Genomic DNA, 15,373 nt, shown 5'->3' with positions numbered 1-15,373 from the left:
ACAGTATTTTGGGAGTGGCAAACATGATTTGGATTGAAAATCCTGGATTCCAATTCCTAACTGCCCATGTTGCCCAATGTCCCCTGAAGCAAAAATAACCTAGGATACCATAATAAATTAAGCGGCTTTGATTCATTGCAGCCAAGATCAAGCCGACCAACGTCATGTGGCGCTTGGATTCGAATTGCTGAGAGATTTTCCTAGGGGGTGGCGGGGTCTCAAGCTGCCACAGAACTCCTCTTGTTGTTTGTGGTGAGCATCCTGAAAAAAGATAATAATAGGAGAACGTGAAGTCTCTGTTTTCTCATTGTTCTCATCTTGCAGGATCTGTTCCTAAGCACAAGCCAATAATCCCACCTGGCAATGTGGGACTCAGCTGTTCTCTTGGATTTTATTATTATTTTTATTTTTTTCGTTCTTGCGGGTTCCAAACCAAATGATCTTTAACAACTTTCAAAACTTTTAGTTTAATCATCCTCAGATTGGATCTTTTGTGATTGTTTCATTGTAATTGATTGTTTTCATAAATTTCTTTCATATTTCAGTTTGAAGAGAAGGTAGGGCTCACTTATATCCTTACATTAGTCAATCCTAGAGTGACCAATCTAGGTATTTGCAGTGAGTGAGCCGTTATTACCCTCCAATTCCTGGAAAGGAGGAATCGATTAGTCCCCTCGAAAAGGTGTTATTGCACAACCTAGGATTGTCCTCTCCCCACCTCTTCCACTATCAAAGCATCCTTGTATCCAACAACTGTCTGAACACCAATCCAAGGTTGACCACTCTCAAGTTTCCTAACTCCCTTAGGACTCTTGACATCCCACCATCCAAATGCCCCAAATAGAGAATGCATATTTCTTTCAATTCTACATTTCCAAGACCAAGTTGAGGAAAAAAAGGAAAATGAAAATCCTTAGTTTCCAACAAAAGCTCGGTATCTTTCAGTCATAGGTTATTTTTGCTGTTTCCGCATATTGAATAAAACACCGACGTGTTATTTCTTTGGTGTGATTTTTAGAGGTTGGGATTATGCAGATACTGAGCACCACTCCATACACTGTTGGGACCCAAGACTATTGGTTTTAGCCAAGCTGAGGGACCTGTACAGATGTAGGCATACTTGCCGTACCATTCATAGCTTGATCCAGGACTGAAAACATACAATTCGTCGAACCCGATTCTCCTCACTATGACTGAATTTCTTCTGCCCTGTTTCATCACAGAAAATAAAAAGAGAGAACACTTTTATGAATCTGATAAACATGTAATCGACCCGTAAGAAAAAAACAATCCTCGAATTACCACAGATCTGATTTTTTTCGAAATGAGAGAGACTAACTATGACTTGCTTGGTCTGTTTGAAAATTAAAGTCCATCTATTTTTAATATTTTGGATTGGTGGAAACCAGAAGGTAACTGAGTAAAGGAATTTGATTTCCTCAGATATGACGGTTGATTGAGGAAATCGATTTCCTCAGAAGAAGGCCATTTCCTCTTCTTCTCTCAGACCTGAAGAAAGGAAACTTTTTCCCTTTCTACGGTTTCTCCTCAATGTGACATTGTTCTTTTCTCACATACCTTTTTTTATTTCCACCAATCCAAACAGGCAATTAGAAATGTAATATTTTCATCCTGAGTTATACAATGCTCAGACCGAAAGGTTGTATGATAGCGTCCGAGTTCTCAGTTCGTACACAAGTGGGTCCCATGGTTCAGTGATCCTCTCAGTTGATAGCATGGTCCCTATTTTGAATGGACCATGTACCAAATATTTCCGGATGAATCTTAAACCTTCCATAGGTGGCCAGTGATGGATGGTTAACATGGGAAAACATTCACAGTCAAGAAAGAAAAAGTGCAAACATTATACAGCTAGATTTTCCAATCTGGGAGATTTTGATGCATCGAATTGAGTTTGGATCATTGATTCATGGACCCCACTTGTACAAACTAAAAACTGGAATCAGTATCCACTACCTTTTGATCTAAGCATTGTATAATACATTCTCTCATTTCCATTTCTAAGTTTGAGTCTTTTTTTCGTTCGGAGAAATCTTCAACTCTAGCTTGTTTAACTATTGTAGTCGAGCCCGTCGAGCCCGGATCCAATACGAAGGTTTGCACTTTAACCTTAACGTGCAATGCATGTCTAAGTGCATCCAAGTACATGAGCTTTAAAGTACTTTTAAATTCAAGGACTTCGACAAACTTGGATGCTTAATATGCAAAGGTTTTGTATTGGATCCAGTCTCATAAACGCTACAGAAAATAAACTAGCTTCAATGGAGCGTTTGAATCACATCGTTCATATGATGGGCCCAATGATGGATGGGATACACCCCAAAACGATCCTAACCGTCTGATTGGGCACTGGCAAATGTGGGTTAATAGTTGTAACTCTTTTCTTCAGATGGCTAGAATAATTTGATAACAGTGATATTGTGCATGGCCCATCCATTCATGGTATCCACCAGATCAATAGAGGTCCATGTGATAAGAAAAATCAATTGGAATTGAGTCATACCCTGTCTAGAACTGTAAACTTCCTTGGTGCACTTGTATAAATCCTGCTCATTTTTTCAGTTAAGTGCGCGTAATTATCATCCTCTTCACCTTCCATTTCTTCTTCTGAATCCCCACCTTCGGTTGTATTCAATCCATCGAACTCCTTATCGCTCCCGCCCCAACTAGGAAACAATCCTTGGAGTGCTTTCTGACCCCATGATTGGCCAGACCCAGACAATTTCTTCTGGCCAAAGTAACCTGGAGGAATGATGCTGAAGTCCGACACCAATGGCGGCTTCGTTGAGTAGTTCGAGCCTTGTAGACCGACAGCATAAGTTGCATCAGGGGTACTGACAGTTAGATGGCTGATAACAGACCCTGTCAAATGGACGGCTGACGACTTGAGATTAGTCACTATAATCTCTGAGCTGAGGAGGTCTTGGTGGAGAGTTACAATGTACTTGAATTCAACCATGTGTTCTGAGTCATTGCATTTCAGTTCTACCTGCATTTAGTCTTCTGATATCAGTTAGCTATGGAGGAATTGTATCATCTTCGATTGGAGGATTGGTTGGGTGCGTTTGGCCTGAAAATAATTCATGAATTGTGGGACTTCTACTCTTAATAGAATTTCAAATTTTCATGAGAAGGTAGACTCATTTTGAGATGCTAAAGAACTCTTTTCCATTGCAAACACAAACTATAGACCCTTTTTGGGATTTCCAGGAATTCTGCTAGGATTGGAAATTCCACAAATCACAAAATGGCTGTGAGCCAAACGCGGCTTGAAGTAAGGTTGGACAAACTGGGCCAGGGGACCTGTGATCAAGACCGTTGAATGAACTGGTAGGTCTGCATCTTTTGAGTGGTTTGCATGGGTTTTCAACTGTGACAAGTGGGGTCCATGGTCGTATAATCCAGACCATTGATTCTCACCTTGGATGGAGAATGCCCTACAAATCTCTCAGATTAGAAAATACAAGGGGGTTTTTTCAGGCATAGTTCATCCAGAGTGGAACATATCAGTGCAATGGTCTGGATTACAGGATCATGAGCTCCACTTGTCAGAATTGAGAACCTGTGACTCAATCAGATCATTGCTACTTTAAAATGGTCATGTGGAAATCAGGATAATCGACATTCTCTTTGCAGCCAAAGGTCCTACCACTGCTAATTTTTTAATTCTTGAGTATCTAAAGAACTTCATAGATATTTATGAATGGCCCACAATCTGCCCCATGTGGCAGAAATCCGGACCGTTCATCAGGTGGGCCTCTCATGTAAGATGATCAAGCCTAAAATAGACTGATCAACTCATCAGAAGTGGGCCACACATATGCATCGAATGCGGACAATCAGATTCCTTTTGATGAATGAATGATGAGTTGTTTTCTTGTCAGACCACGTCATCCACACAGTGCGGTCCACCCGATGATCGGCTTTCATAAGCTTAAACACCAAACTACCCACAATGTGAGCTACTGATTGCATATGAACACACCTGAACAGATTTCTGAGGACTCCCTCTAACATCATGAAGTGCCCAACTTCTTGGGGCCCATGTGGGCCCACCATCATCATCCCCACATTTCATATCCATGGACACGCCCCCTCGAACGATCGGTCCACCGCCATCCTCCCCTTCGGAGACCGACGTATGCAACACCTCGAGCGTGCCGCCGTGCCACATGTGAGGCTTGTACGACGTGATCAAGCCGCTCGGCAGCATGAGGGTGGCCCCGCTGCCGTTCTCGATCCCCATCTTGACCACACAGCTGTCGCCGATCGCCGAGAAATGGGCCCCATGGCCACTGAATTCCCTCTTCAAGTAGTCCACATTGATGGCCTGCAATGAGAAGTGTCTGCGATGCTTGAGATACATGCATTGGTTTGTAGAGTAGAAAGTAGAGAAGAGAGAAGTATAAGCTACAGACATGGCTATGGCCATGGCCTTATGTTGTAGCACTTCAGTTTCTATGGTTGCATGAAACAATGGTTGTATGAAGCCATGCAACCTTATCTTTGGAGGGGTACGTAGGCTCCCGTCATAGTTCACCACCATATTGAAAATGGTGGTGAACTAGTGCTCCTTAAGTGTAAGACTCATTTGCAGCTATCCTGACCATCCAATTTGTGGGGCAGATTGTGGATGGATTGATCTTAAATCTTCCAATCAATGGATATGATATCAATGATAGAATTCCAAGGGCAATTTTGGATGGTAACTATCATTTGTTTAGTGTAATGTTCGGGTAGTCCTTGCACAGTTGAGCCAGTGATTTGGACGGTCTGGATGTCGATACAACTATGTCATGCATGCAGTGGAAGAGCGGCCACTGGTTTTAAAATGGTGGTGAACTATCGCAGGGTTTTATTTCAGTAGAATCCTATTATAGTTCCCCACATGTATGGCTACGCAGATAATGTAATGGTGGGACACATTTAGATGGATTGATCTTAACTTTTCGAGCAATGGCTATCAAATGAATGGTTGACAGTAAAAGAAAGAAAAAAAAAGAAGCAATCATTCCGAATTCCAACGGAAAGATCAGATGGTTAGTATCACATGTAATTTTTGGTTTATGTTCGGTCTACAACTGATCAGCAATTCGGACGGTCTGGATGCCCGTACCACCATTCAATATGTATGGTGGAACACCTGCCACTAGTTTTAAAACGGTGGTGAACTATCACAAGAGTCTTTCTGACATCTTTGGATATTTTTTCACTCGTTTTGATGAGAACTGAAAAGAACCCCGCTATGATGGCCGGCTACTCACGTATACCGCTCTACACCCAGGTGTGTGCGAGATCCGGGCCGTTCATCAGGTGGGCCCATGGAAAATGTGCCTTGGCCAGAAAACTGGCCCTGTCTGGTCATAGATGGGTCACACGTGTAATTTGAATGCTGACCGTCGGTCTATTGTTTTCAACCGTCCATTCTTTTGGACACAAATGGCCCACCTAATTACCTGTCAGGATGATGTGGGGCCCATCTGATGAATGGGGTTAACGGTCGTTTACCGGTTTTTCCCTTCCTTTTTTTTTTTTTGGCTCAAATTCTGGGAAGGGCTGGCTCAGCCACTCATCCCTTATCTTATGAGAGTTGGTATTGCCTCTGTCGCGATTAAGCGTTCAATGTATGTCGCCACCTGCTACGGCCCACATTCTCAAACTGTCTAATAATTTGAACCGTCCATATCCTGTTCACTATCATATACAATCTACTATCTCATAATTACTCGTCAGTGGTCATCTCAGCCTTTGATTCTTAGGGTTGAATGCAAGCCATTGAAATACATTTTTTTGTTAACATTATTCAAATTCATCTACAGATAGTGAGTGATGATCATAATCATCAGCTCAGCTTACGTTTCTTGCGTGGACGGTATGGATTTCAGAACGTGGATTGTTTGGGATGCAGATCATTGAAACACTTAACAACTGGTCAGTAGCTTGCCAGTGAGTCGCGACGGAGAGACTCACAATCTAGATGTGGGATCCACCATCTAGATACAACGAGCGATGGATCCAAGCTGATATTCATGCGAGGAACCCACCATCATGTGGGCCAAGTATACACGGTTGATGAACAGGCCAAGGTAAATTGCACACGTGTACGATTATTTTTTAACAGGACCTAAACAAGTAGACTGGATATTTCCTGATGAGTGGATAGGATCTTATACGAAAGTGCCACATCAGCACGTGCTTGTAGCAGTTGCTCGTGAGAGGAGTGTAGAATATTTTATCCATGAAAAAGGCGATCCTGCCATGTAGATCACCAATCATACGTGGGCCACACCTATATCAGATTTGTGGACATATATTGGACGGTTAGAAATGACAAATATCCAACGGTGGACCATAAAATAGAGAAATTCCAATCTCGGGTGGGCCATAAAAGTAGGCTAGCTTTTGAAAATCCAACCACTTCTAACATTTGCATGATTTTGATGCATTTCATTTCGGATTGATTCTAATTACACTAAGGCTGGGCACGAACCCACTCGACTCGGCCGACTCCTGACTCGACTCAAATTGAGTGGATGCGAACTAAGTAGACTTCGTCCAATCTGAACTCAAATCGAGTCGTGTTCGGGTCAACCAGTAACTCACTTCAACTCAACCCAAAATCCAACTCGTACTGACTCAACTCGATGCGAAACCAGATTCATACATTTAAAATAAAATAAAATAAAATAAACCAGATTTGACCTTTCAAATATGAGATGACGTGTTGCTAATGGAGAGGCTACAATTCCGGCAAGTGCACCTATGTTCGGCTTGGTGCTGACTAGGTACCTGTGATTGGATCAGACTAAGTCCGGATTAGTCGAAGTCAGACCTAGACTCGAATTGGGTTAGGCATGTTGGACTTGGTATCGAGTTGGGTTGAGTTTAGGTCAAGTCTATTTTAAAACCAGGTCGAGTCGGGTCAGGTTAGACTTGAACTCGGATCGGATTAGGCATGCTAAACTCGGTATCGAGACGGGTTGAGTTAAGGTCTATTTCAGCCCTAATTAGGCCCAACTCGACACGCATGCCCAACTCTAATTACCATTACCATCAGCTTCATGACCCTTTTTTCTCGTGTGCATTCATTTACCACTGATTGCAACTGTTTTCCATCAATCAAATACATTTAAGACATCCACACCATCCATCAGGTTTGTCATTGGATGCTCGGCCATAGACCAAAAAATCAGCGCATTCTAATACTCAGGTGGGACACACCACAAGGAACAATAAGGGATGACAAGAGAGTAGATTACTTAAATGCTATTAATAACCCTAAAAAGATATTTTTAAGGGCATCTACATCTCTTCACAGGAGAAAATAAATTATTTCTCTAATTCTAAAATGGGAAATGCTCTTGTGCTCTCAAAGTACTATAAGTTACAGTGCTTCTAGTTGCATTTAGTGCATTGGGGCACTTAGACTATCCAATCCATTGATCTAGACCATTCATTAGGTCCAATGCACATTTCACAGGTAACCATGCAAGAATCACATCAATCTGACATATATTAACCAGTCGATCAATGGTCTTAATTTCAACGGTAACTTACACACAATAACTTCAATCAACAATCTGATCCATCCCATCCACGACCATCATATATTGCTTATGATTCTAAAAATTCATTTTTTAAGGTAATTGTAGCTTGGGGTGTACACGAGTCAATCCGAGTTGAATTGGTCTCAACTCGGCCCGGCCCGTTCACTAGCCACACCCAGCCCAAACCCGGCCCAGCCCGGTCACCGGGCCAACATGTCCAGCCCGAACTCGACCCGGTCAGCAATCGGGCGAGTGCGGGCCAATTTTGGGCCTGCTCCATCTACAAAGGGACGGACAGCATTCTCACTTCTCTGTCTCAAATTATTAGGATAAGGATTTAGGATATATATATATATATATATATATACACACACGGTCGAGTCTGGCCGGATTTCGGACCAAGTCGGGCCGAACTGGGACATGTTTGAACTTGGCCAGTTTCGAGCTGAAGAAAATGGCCCATCCCGGCCGAACTCAGTTCCGGGTCGGGCCAAGTCGAGTGAGCTAACCGGGCTAGCCCGGTTCGTGTACAGCCCTAATCGTAGCCATCCTATCCATGGCCTAGAAAAAGTACACTTACAGAAAATAAGGCCAAATCAAGGATGAATTGGACCATCCAATCAATGCAATTTTTTTATATAGTAGCCTGAGAAATACACTCTGAACTCAATGGACAATTTAGATCAATTGCTTGGACTAATTGAACTTACGCAACCAGCAGCACTATAGAGAGCATTGAAGCATATATATATATATATATATATATATATATATATATATAGAGAGAGAGAGAGAGAGAGAGAGAGAGAGAGAGAGAGAGAGAGAGAGAGAGGAGAACTTTTTGAGAACTCATCTCCCATCGATGAACCGTCGACGTGATGCAACACCCCATGAAACCCCTACAGCCCAATTTTTACTCTGAACCAATACTTTGGTGAGGCATGGCAAAAGAGAGACAAATCAAGGTAGGAAACTGTTTCGTTTTTTTTCATGGCCCACCAAAGTTTTAGATCAAAGTAAAAGTTGGGCCAAGAGAGTTTCATGAGGTGCTGCATCATGTGGACGGTTCGGATCTTGCACTCATATCACAAGAGAAGTTCTCAAAAAGTTCTCACGAGTTCTCGTAAGAACTGGTGTGCAGGTGAGCATTCCTCTCCCGTGTGTGTGTGTGTGTGTGTGTGTATAGAGAGAGAGAGAGAGAGAGAGAGAGAGAGAGAGAGAGAGAGCAATTAGCTTCAAAGAGTAATAGTAATATGTATGACTCGAGTCAAGTCAGGTAGAGTCTTCAATTCGACCCGACCTGACCTGACCTAGATAAACATTTAGTTGAGTCGAGTTTTTGAACTATGATTACAAGTAAATTACATTACTTAGAGGTTCAAGAATTACATTTTGGAAACTAGAATAGAGAGGATTAAAAATAAAAATAAAAACGATTGATTCCTCTAAATAAGAATAAATATTGATTTTCCATCCTTTTCTTTTATAGGTTGTAATTACAAATTGTCATGTTCGATGACTTGTGCCCCTCTCCATTCTTCCCCAGGATTTAAAACCAAAGGCACCAACATGGAAGCAGGGCCAGTACAAATGAAGTAATCCTTACCGTACTTTTGTGAGAAAGAGCCAGGGCTAGCTAAGTATATGTCATCATATCCCATCCTTATCACCCTAAATCCAAGCCCACTTCCCTGTAAAATCAGAGGATTTCTAGTTAGAAAAATGCATCTGCTGAATCTTCATGTCATCGACAAGTGCATGTAGGCGAAACCATGAACTTAAAATGAGAAATTGGTCAACTACAACCACTTGAAGGCTATAGATTAACCACAACAGGCTTTTTTTTTTTCCCATGAGAGCATGACATTTTGTAAAATTGGGAAAGTGGAATTATCCAGAGTTTTAAGAAATTGGATTGTAGCATACATCTGCTTGTAGGGGAGCAGTCCTAAACTATAAATGTACATTGATTTTTAGAAATAGGGACTGATCATCTAAAGCTGCCCTGTTTTAATACCTGTTTTATCCATGAAAATATAAGGAAATTTCATGGGAGCAATTGGAAACAAGAATTCTGAAGGCAAGGAGAAAGGTTGTAGTGTACAAACAGTTGTAGGTAATCATTTGTCTACAAATAGATTTTTTTTAAATGCGCAAAGGGAAGACCAAAAAATTATTTAAGAAACAAAGGGGCTGGATCCACTACAAAGCTTTGTAGAGCAGGTACTTTTTACAAGGAGGGCAATTTCATCCAATGCAAAATCTCTCTTTCCTCATTGGGAGTCCCTTTACATGTTTTGAGGCATATCTTCCCACAGTGTACTCTTACTTGTGGGACCCACCTGTGATGTGTTCATGGAATTCAAACCATGCATACGGTCAATCACCTAACCCTTGTCATACATACATATGGTGTGGCACAGATGAAGTGATGCACTGCTGCTAGAGATTTCAGTGGTAGGCGTCACCCTTCCTAATGTGTTCATCATTCCATATGGTGTGGGACAGATGAAGTTAGAATTTGGGATCTATGGGGAACAACGTAGGGAAACCTAGATGTAAGGTTCAGCTTCCACTTATAGAAGATGGTGGGCCCCACAAAACTCAAAATGCACCATAAGCCCAAGAAAAATGAAGAAATATGGAGAAACATCAAGAAAGACTCACAAACACCAAAAAAAAAAACACCTTAAAAAACTAGGAAAAACCCAAAAACGTCAAGAACTACAAAAAAAAAAAAAGTTAGAAAACACAGAGAAACACCCAGAAATATCAAAAAAACACTAGGGCCGTTTGGATCATAAGTTACTTAAGAAAAGATACTTATGCCTCAAGTAGCTTATCTTGGTTGGATCCTTACTCCTGCTCCGATGGTAGACTCTTAGGAGTTTCAACACCTGATCAAGGGTTCGAGTATCCATAGGTGGTGAAATCCCACTAAGGTGTGAGTGTGTGGGGTTTGTGTGCGTGCGTAAAATAATTTTTTTTTTTTTTAAAAAAAAAAAGAAAAAGAGTAGCTTATCTTGGTTTCTACTTATTAAGCTGAAGTGATAAAGTAACTTTAAGTAAAAAAGTTATTTATAATTGATCTTAAACCAAACTTACTCATCTCAAATAAGTTACTTATCTACCTCTGTAAGTAGGAAAAAGTAACTTATTTGGTGGTATCCACACGTGCCCTAAGAACCACCAAAAAAAAAAAAAAAAAACTCGAGAAAACATACACCAAAAAAACATTAAGAAACACCTAAAAACGTGCAAAACGACCTCATGAATGAACTGGATGGAACATTAAAACCTAATAGACCCTACATTCTATTTGAAATTTTCTATGGTGACTGTCACCCTCTCCAACATCCCCCATTGTTTCATTTGGTGTGGCTTACATGAGTAATGGATATGGATGAATTTTGGGAGATATGCCTAGAATTAAAAGAAAAGAAATTCAATATCAATAAATGAAAAGTAAAGAAAGAAAATGCAGAAATGATCCCTTTTTTCTCATTTGCTGTTTCTGAGGTGTAGAAAACCTGGGCATGTCTGTATGGCAATGTATGGCAGAAAACAATAAGAGGGTGGATTGAATACAAAGTTTTATATCAGGATTGATATAGAAAAGTATGTTTAGTGCATCTAATTCATCTGTGTGCAAAGTACTTAGATGCACTTAAACTCATTTAGACTCACTTAGATTCATGTTGCATGTAAAGCTTAATGTACAGAGCTTTGTATTGGATCCAAACTCAAAAACCTGAATTGGACACTGACCCATTTTTGTGGTTGGTCCAACCCAGACTAGTCCATCCATTGGTCCAACAGTGTAAATAGACAATAAAAATCAGAAGAAAAATAAACACTAATCATTCCAGTCCAAACCGCCCAGGTTGAACGGTTCAACGGTTGGACAGGAAAACCCATCTGGCTCCAAAAACAGGTACTATAGTGACCCAGCACAAAAAGGCCACAATTTCCCATCCAAACTGGTCTGAACACCGAGTCCTATCTGTGGGTCCCAACATTGATGGTTTAAGTACCAACGAGCCCCCGGATCAGAAGATCTTATCCATCGAATCTCTGGCCTTGTTTTTGTTGAATGTGGACCTCACTCTAACTCTGTTTTATCAAACAGCCTACTCTCCAGACACATTTTTAACCACAATGATGTTTTTCTTGTGTGATATTGGCCCATCCAAAGTGGGTCTAATCATATCAGCAGTTTGGATAATTGAACACCATGGGGCTCACATCTACAAAAAATTCTCATCCTGCACATTGGTGCAATGGCTTCTTAAATGAAATACACAAATGCAATATAATAGCACATAAATTCAACTAAAAATACAGAAATCTATGAGCTTTTCCCAACGGAGTTTTTAAAATGAGAGTCATTTCATGCATAGCTCATTTAAATGGCGAACTAATGATTTAAATGGCAAAAACTGAATCAAGAAATCACCTGATCAATGGTTTCATACTTGGAAGGTGGCGTTCTGTAAATCCTCTTCAACCGTTCATTCGGAGGCGCTGTATATACCCTACTCAGTTTTCCCTTCATCATGGTATATATGTTGTCTTCCACAGTCCAAGACCCTAGTTTGTTTTCACTTCCTTTGCCATTAGAAGCAGAACCCAAGGAAAACCAGGAGGGGGACTCCATAACCATGGCATCAGCAGGAGACATGATTCCGAAGCTTGAAGACAATGGCGGGTGTGTGCAATAAGAGCAGCCCTTGAGGCCTTGGATTGCAGAACCTCTTCTGCTTTTGAACTTGAAATGGGTTAGGATTGCGCTTGATAGTTTTATGGCCTTGCGACCATCGTTCTTTACGATGACGGCCGTCGCCATGCTTAGAGCGAAAAGTGAGATAATATATCTAATCTCAAGGGTGCCATCTCCATTGGTGCTGCTCAGTTCAACCTGCGAAAAAAGGGCAACTAGTCAGAGAGCTAGCTTTCTTTCTCCCATTTTGTTCCCACCATTATTTCAAAGAAAATGAACACTGTCCGAATTCAGAGGCCTTACATGATCCCCAACCCAACAGTATAAGGCCTGTGTTTGGTGATCCAGACCGTTTTATCTTATGGGTCCCATTGAAAAATCACTCCAATTGGATATAGTGCATCTTACTATCAGCATCCTGCAAATAGATGGTTAAGAAATGTATGCAGCAAAGATGCATATATCCAAACAGAAAAAATGCCACGATGATTGGTTACGACCTTTCAATATGGGAGGTCTCCGAGCATGTTTTTTCCATACTGGAACCATCAGATAAACGAAATGGATCACCCAACCAAGAGCAATTTCTCTCATAGAATCCACCCATGCCTCCATAGAGTTCAAATCATTTGTCAGTAGGACAGACCCACAAACCCATCTACTCCATTGGGATTGAAATTTGTAGAGAGAGAGAAAAAAAATCCTAGAAATCTTGAAAGGGCAGTATTCCTCTTCCAAATTTTCAAGAAAGAAACGACAGAGCATGCCAATCAATTCAGAGTTTCTTAAACATCTTAGTTTGGGGATCCAACATAACAACCCAAAATCACAATTGTAAGAATTTATAATCAAAGACATGATTGTGTATTGTTGTGTTGGATCACAAAAACTACACTTATATTGAGCAATCTTAGCCAACCAATCTCTGGCCTCCAAATCGATGACAGAAATCAGGACAGTATTCTACACTGGAAGTGAACTAGTCCATTATACATAGCAATTAGTACCTGGAGTGCATCGATAGCATCCGAGTCGACATCCTTCACAACCCATTCCGAAGTGCAGCAAGCCGACCCACCAGAACCCGACTCAGAGACATTGTTCAACACCAAACCGACCCCACCTTTTGTGGGGTTCCCAGAATCAGACCCGCCTGCGACTGTATAAAGGATCTCCTCGAACCCTTCATCTTTCCAGTAAACTTTGGGCTTGTATGAAGTGACAAGGCCATCAGCAATCCGGAGGGAAAGGGAGCTTCCGTTCCTAACAGTCAGATCAACATTGCCGGATTCTGTGAATCGAATACCTTTCCTGCCAAACTTCTCTTCTAGAAGTTGGGGAGGAGATTGGGTTGCTAGAGAAGAAGATGGTGAAGAGCATTTGATTATTGAGTTGGGTTTTGGGAGAGTGAAAGAGAAGAGAGAAGCCATTGAACTTGTTCTCCTTCCTTTTACTCCTCCACACAATATAAACTTACTCTTCCAAGCTCATCTCTTCTTCTTTCACTGTCTTTGTTTCTGTCCTTTTCTGAGTATTGCCTCCTTTTTTCTTTTTTCTTTTTTCCTTTTATCCACCTTTTTGCCACGTGTATGCATGTCATGGCCCTTTTCCCATGAGGAAAAAAAAAAAAAAACGGATTTACCGAACATGAATTTGGGAAAGCTTTTCATTTCTAGCCTTTGTTTTCCCAGCTTCTTATCTATTCATCTACCGGCCATCTCAGCACAGCATGTTGCATGTGTCTTTCACATGCTCAGACAAGATGCTTAATCCAGACTACCCGATGTCCGGGCCCCATCAAGGGGGATTGAGCAATATTAGCAGCCAATCTGAATTTAACTTGGGCTGCTCACCGTCCAATCTGATGAACATTTTTGGCCCACAATCTGGATGGACCGGATTTTCTAGATGTCTGCATCCTGTACTGAGTGTAACACCAAAGGCATGCTAGCACGATGATGAAAAATATCAGGAAATACAAAATAGCGGCATCAGGGCCTAAATCCTCATACATTCCACACCTTGAACACATCACATACGCTAAGCTCCTGGAACATCCAGTCATATCTGGCAGCAGTACACCATCCACAGCCAAATTTGGACTCAAAAAGCCCCTGTGCTCTCAAGAACTATATTTTTGTGCCCTGTTCATCAGCAAAGACAAAACTCTGCTTCATGCAGAAAATTCCATAGACATCAGACACATTGATCTGATGGGCTCCGAGATGCCCCAGAAATTGTACAATCCTAATCCTTTTATCTGTTGGAGTATGATTCAGCTGAATATGTACAGTTGGGGCATCTTGTCCTCAAAATGTCTAGTTTAGGGCTATCGAACGAACGATTAGGATCTAATGCAATTTGAAAGATTCACAAGGAACCTCCATCAGCTTTACTCTCTACGTATTGGGACTACGAAAATGAAATAGAATACCAAACATAGCATAATTATTTGCTGGCGTGGATGGAAGACTTCATGTTGATGAGATACTCATCCATCAGGTGCATCAACTTTTGTTTAGACCGTGTACCAACGGATGCGGATTCGATACCGACAGGTTGAGTAGCGAGACTCGCTACTAAAGTGACGTCACCAAGTTCTGGGGACCCCACTATGATTTATGTATTGTATCCACAACATCCATTCATTTGGAGATATTATTTTAAGGCATGACCGAGAGAACGAGGCAGATCCAAAGCTTTAGTGGACCCCACCACGTAAAACAGCGAGAAGATTGATGCCCACCGTTGAAAACTTCCTGAGGCCTACCATGATGTTTTTTCGAAATCCAACCTGTTAAAAAGTCATCAAAAACATTAAAGAAGGGAAAACACAAATATCAGCTTGATCGAAAACCTTTGTGGCCTTTAGAATTATTTAATGATTGTGTCACTCTCCCCACTGTTTTCTGTGGTGGGGTCCACTGGAGCTTGGATGTGACTCATTCTCTAGATCTTACCCTAAAATGATCTTTCCAGATGGATGGACGGGATGGATACAAAACATACATCATGGTGAGGCCTACAGAACTTGGTGACGTCACTTCAGTAGCAGTCTCGCTACTCAACCTATCAGTAGCGAATC

General features: G+C 41.3%; 2 protein-coding genes across 2 annotated transcripts; both read right to left on the bottom strand.

Moving 5' to 3' along the window:
• Nucleotides 1-832: 832 nt before the first annotated feature.
• LOC131249246 (protein NDH-DEPENDENT CYCLIC ELECTRON FLOW 5) lies at nucleotides 833-4,582 on the bottom strand. Its single transcript, XM_058249888.1, has 3 exons — nucleotides 4,007-4,582; nucleotides 2,525-3,010; nucleotides 833-1,209 (listed from the first exon to the last, which is right to left on the bottom strand). The coding sequence occupies exons 1-3, from the start codon at nucleotides 4,565-4,567 to the stop codon at nucleotides 1,015-1,017; spliced, it is 1,242 nt and encodes a 413-aa protein (XP_058105871.1). The 5' UTR covers nucleotides 4,568-4,582; the 3' UTR covers nucleotides 833-1,014.
• A 4,407-nt stretch (nucleotides 4,583-8,989) lies between these two features.
• On the bottom strand, nucleotides 8,990-15,069 carry LOC131249244 (photosynthetic NDH subunit of subcomplex B 2, chloroplastic). Its single transcript, XM_058249884.1, has 3 exons — nucleotides 13,296-15,069; nucleotides 12,025-12,486; nucleotides 8,990-9,259 (listed from the first exon to the last, which is right to left on the bottom strand). The coding sequence occupies exons 1-3, from the start codon at nucleotides 13,716-13,718 to the stop codon at nucleotides 9,065-9,067; spliced, it is 1,080 nt and encodes a 359-aa protein (XP_058105867.1). The 5' UTR covers nucleotides 13,719-15,069; the 3' UTR covers nucleotides 8,990-9,064.
• Nucleotides 15,070-15,373: the final 304 nt, after the last annotated feature.

Source organism: Magnolia sinica, chromosome 6 (genome assembly GCF_029962835.1).
Source record: "Magnolia sinica isolate HGM2019 chromosome 6, MsV1, whole genome shotgun sequence".
NCBI lineage: Eukaryota > Viridiplantae > Streptophyta > Magnoliopsida > Magnoliales > Magnoliaceae > Magnolia > Magnolia sinica.
The sequence above is the reverse complement of the archived record's forward strand: the minus strand, read 5'-3'. Positions and strand labels throughout refer to the sequence as shown.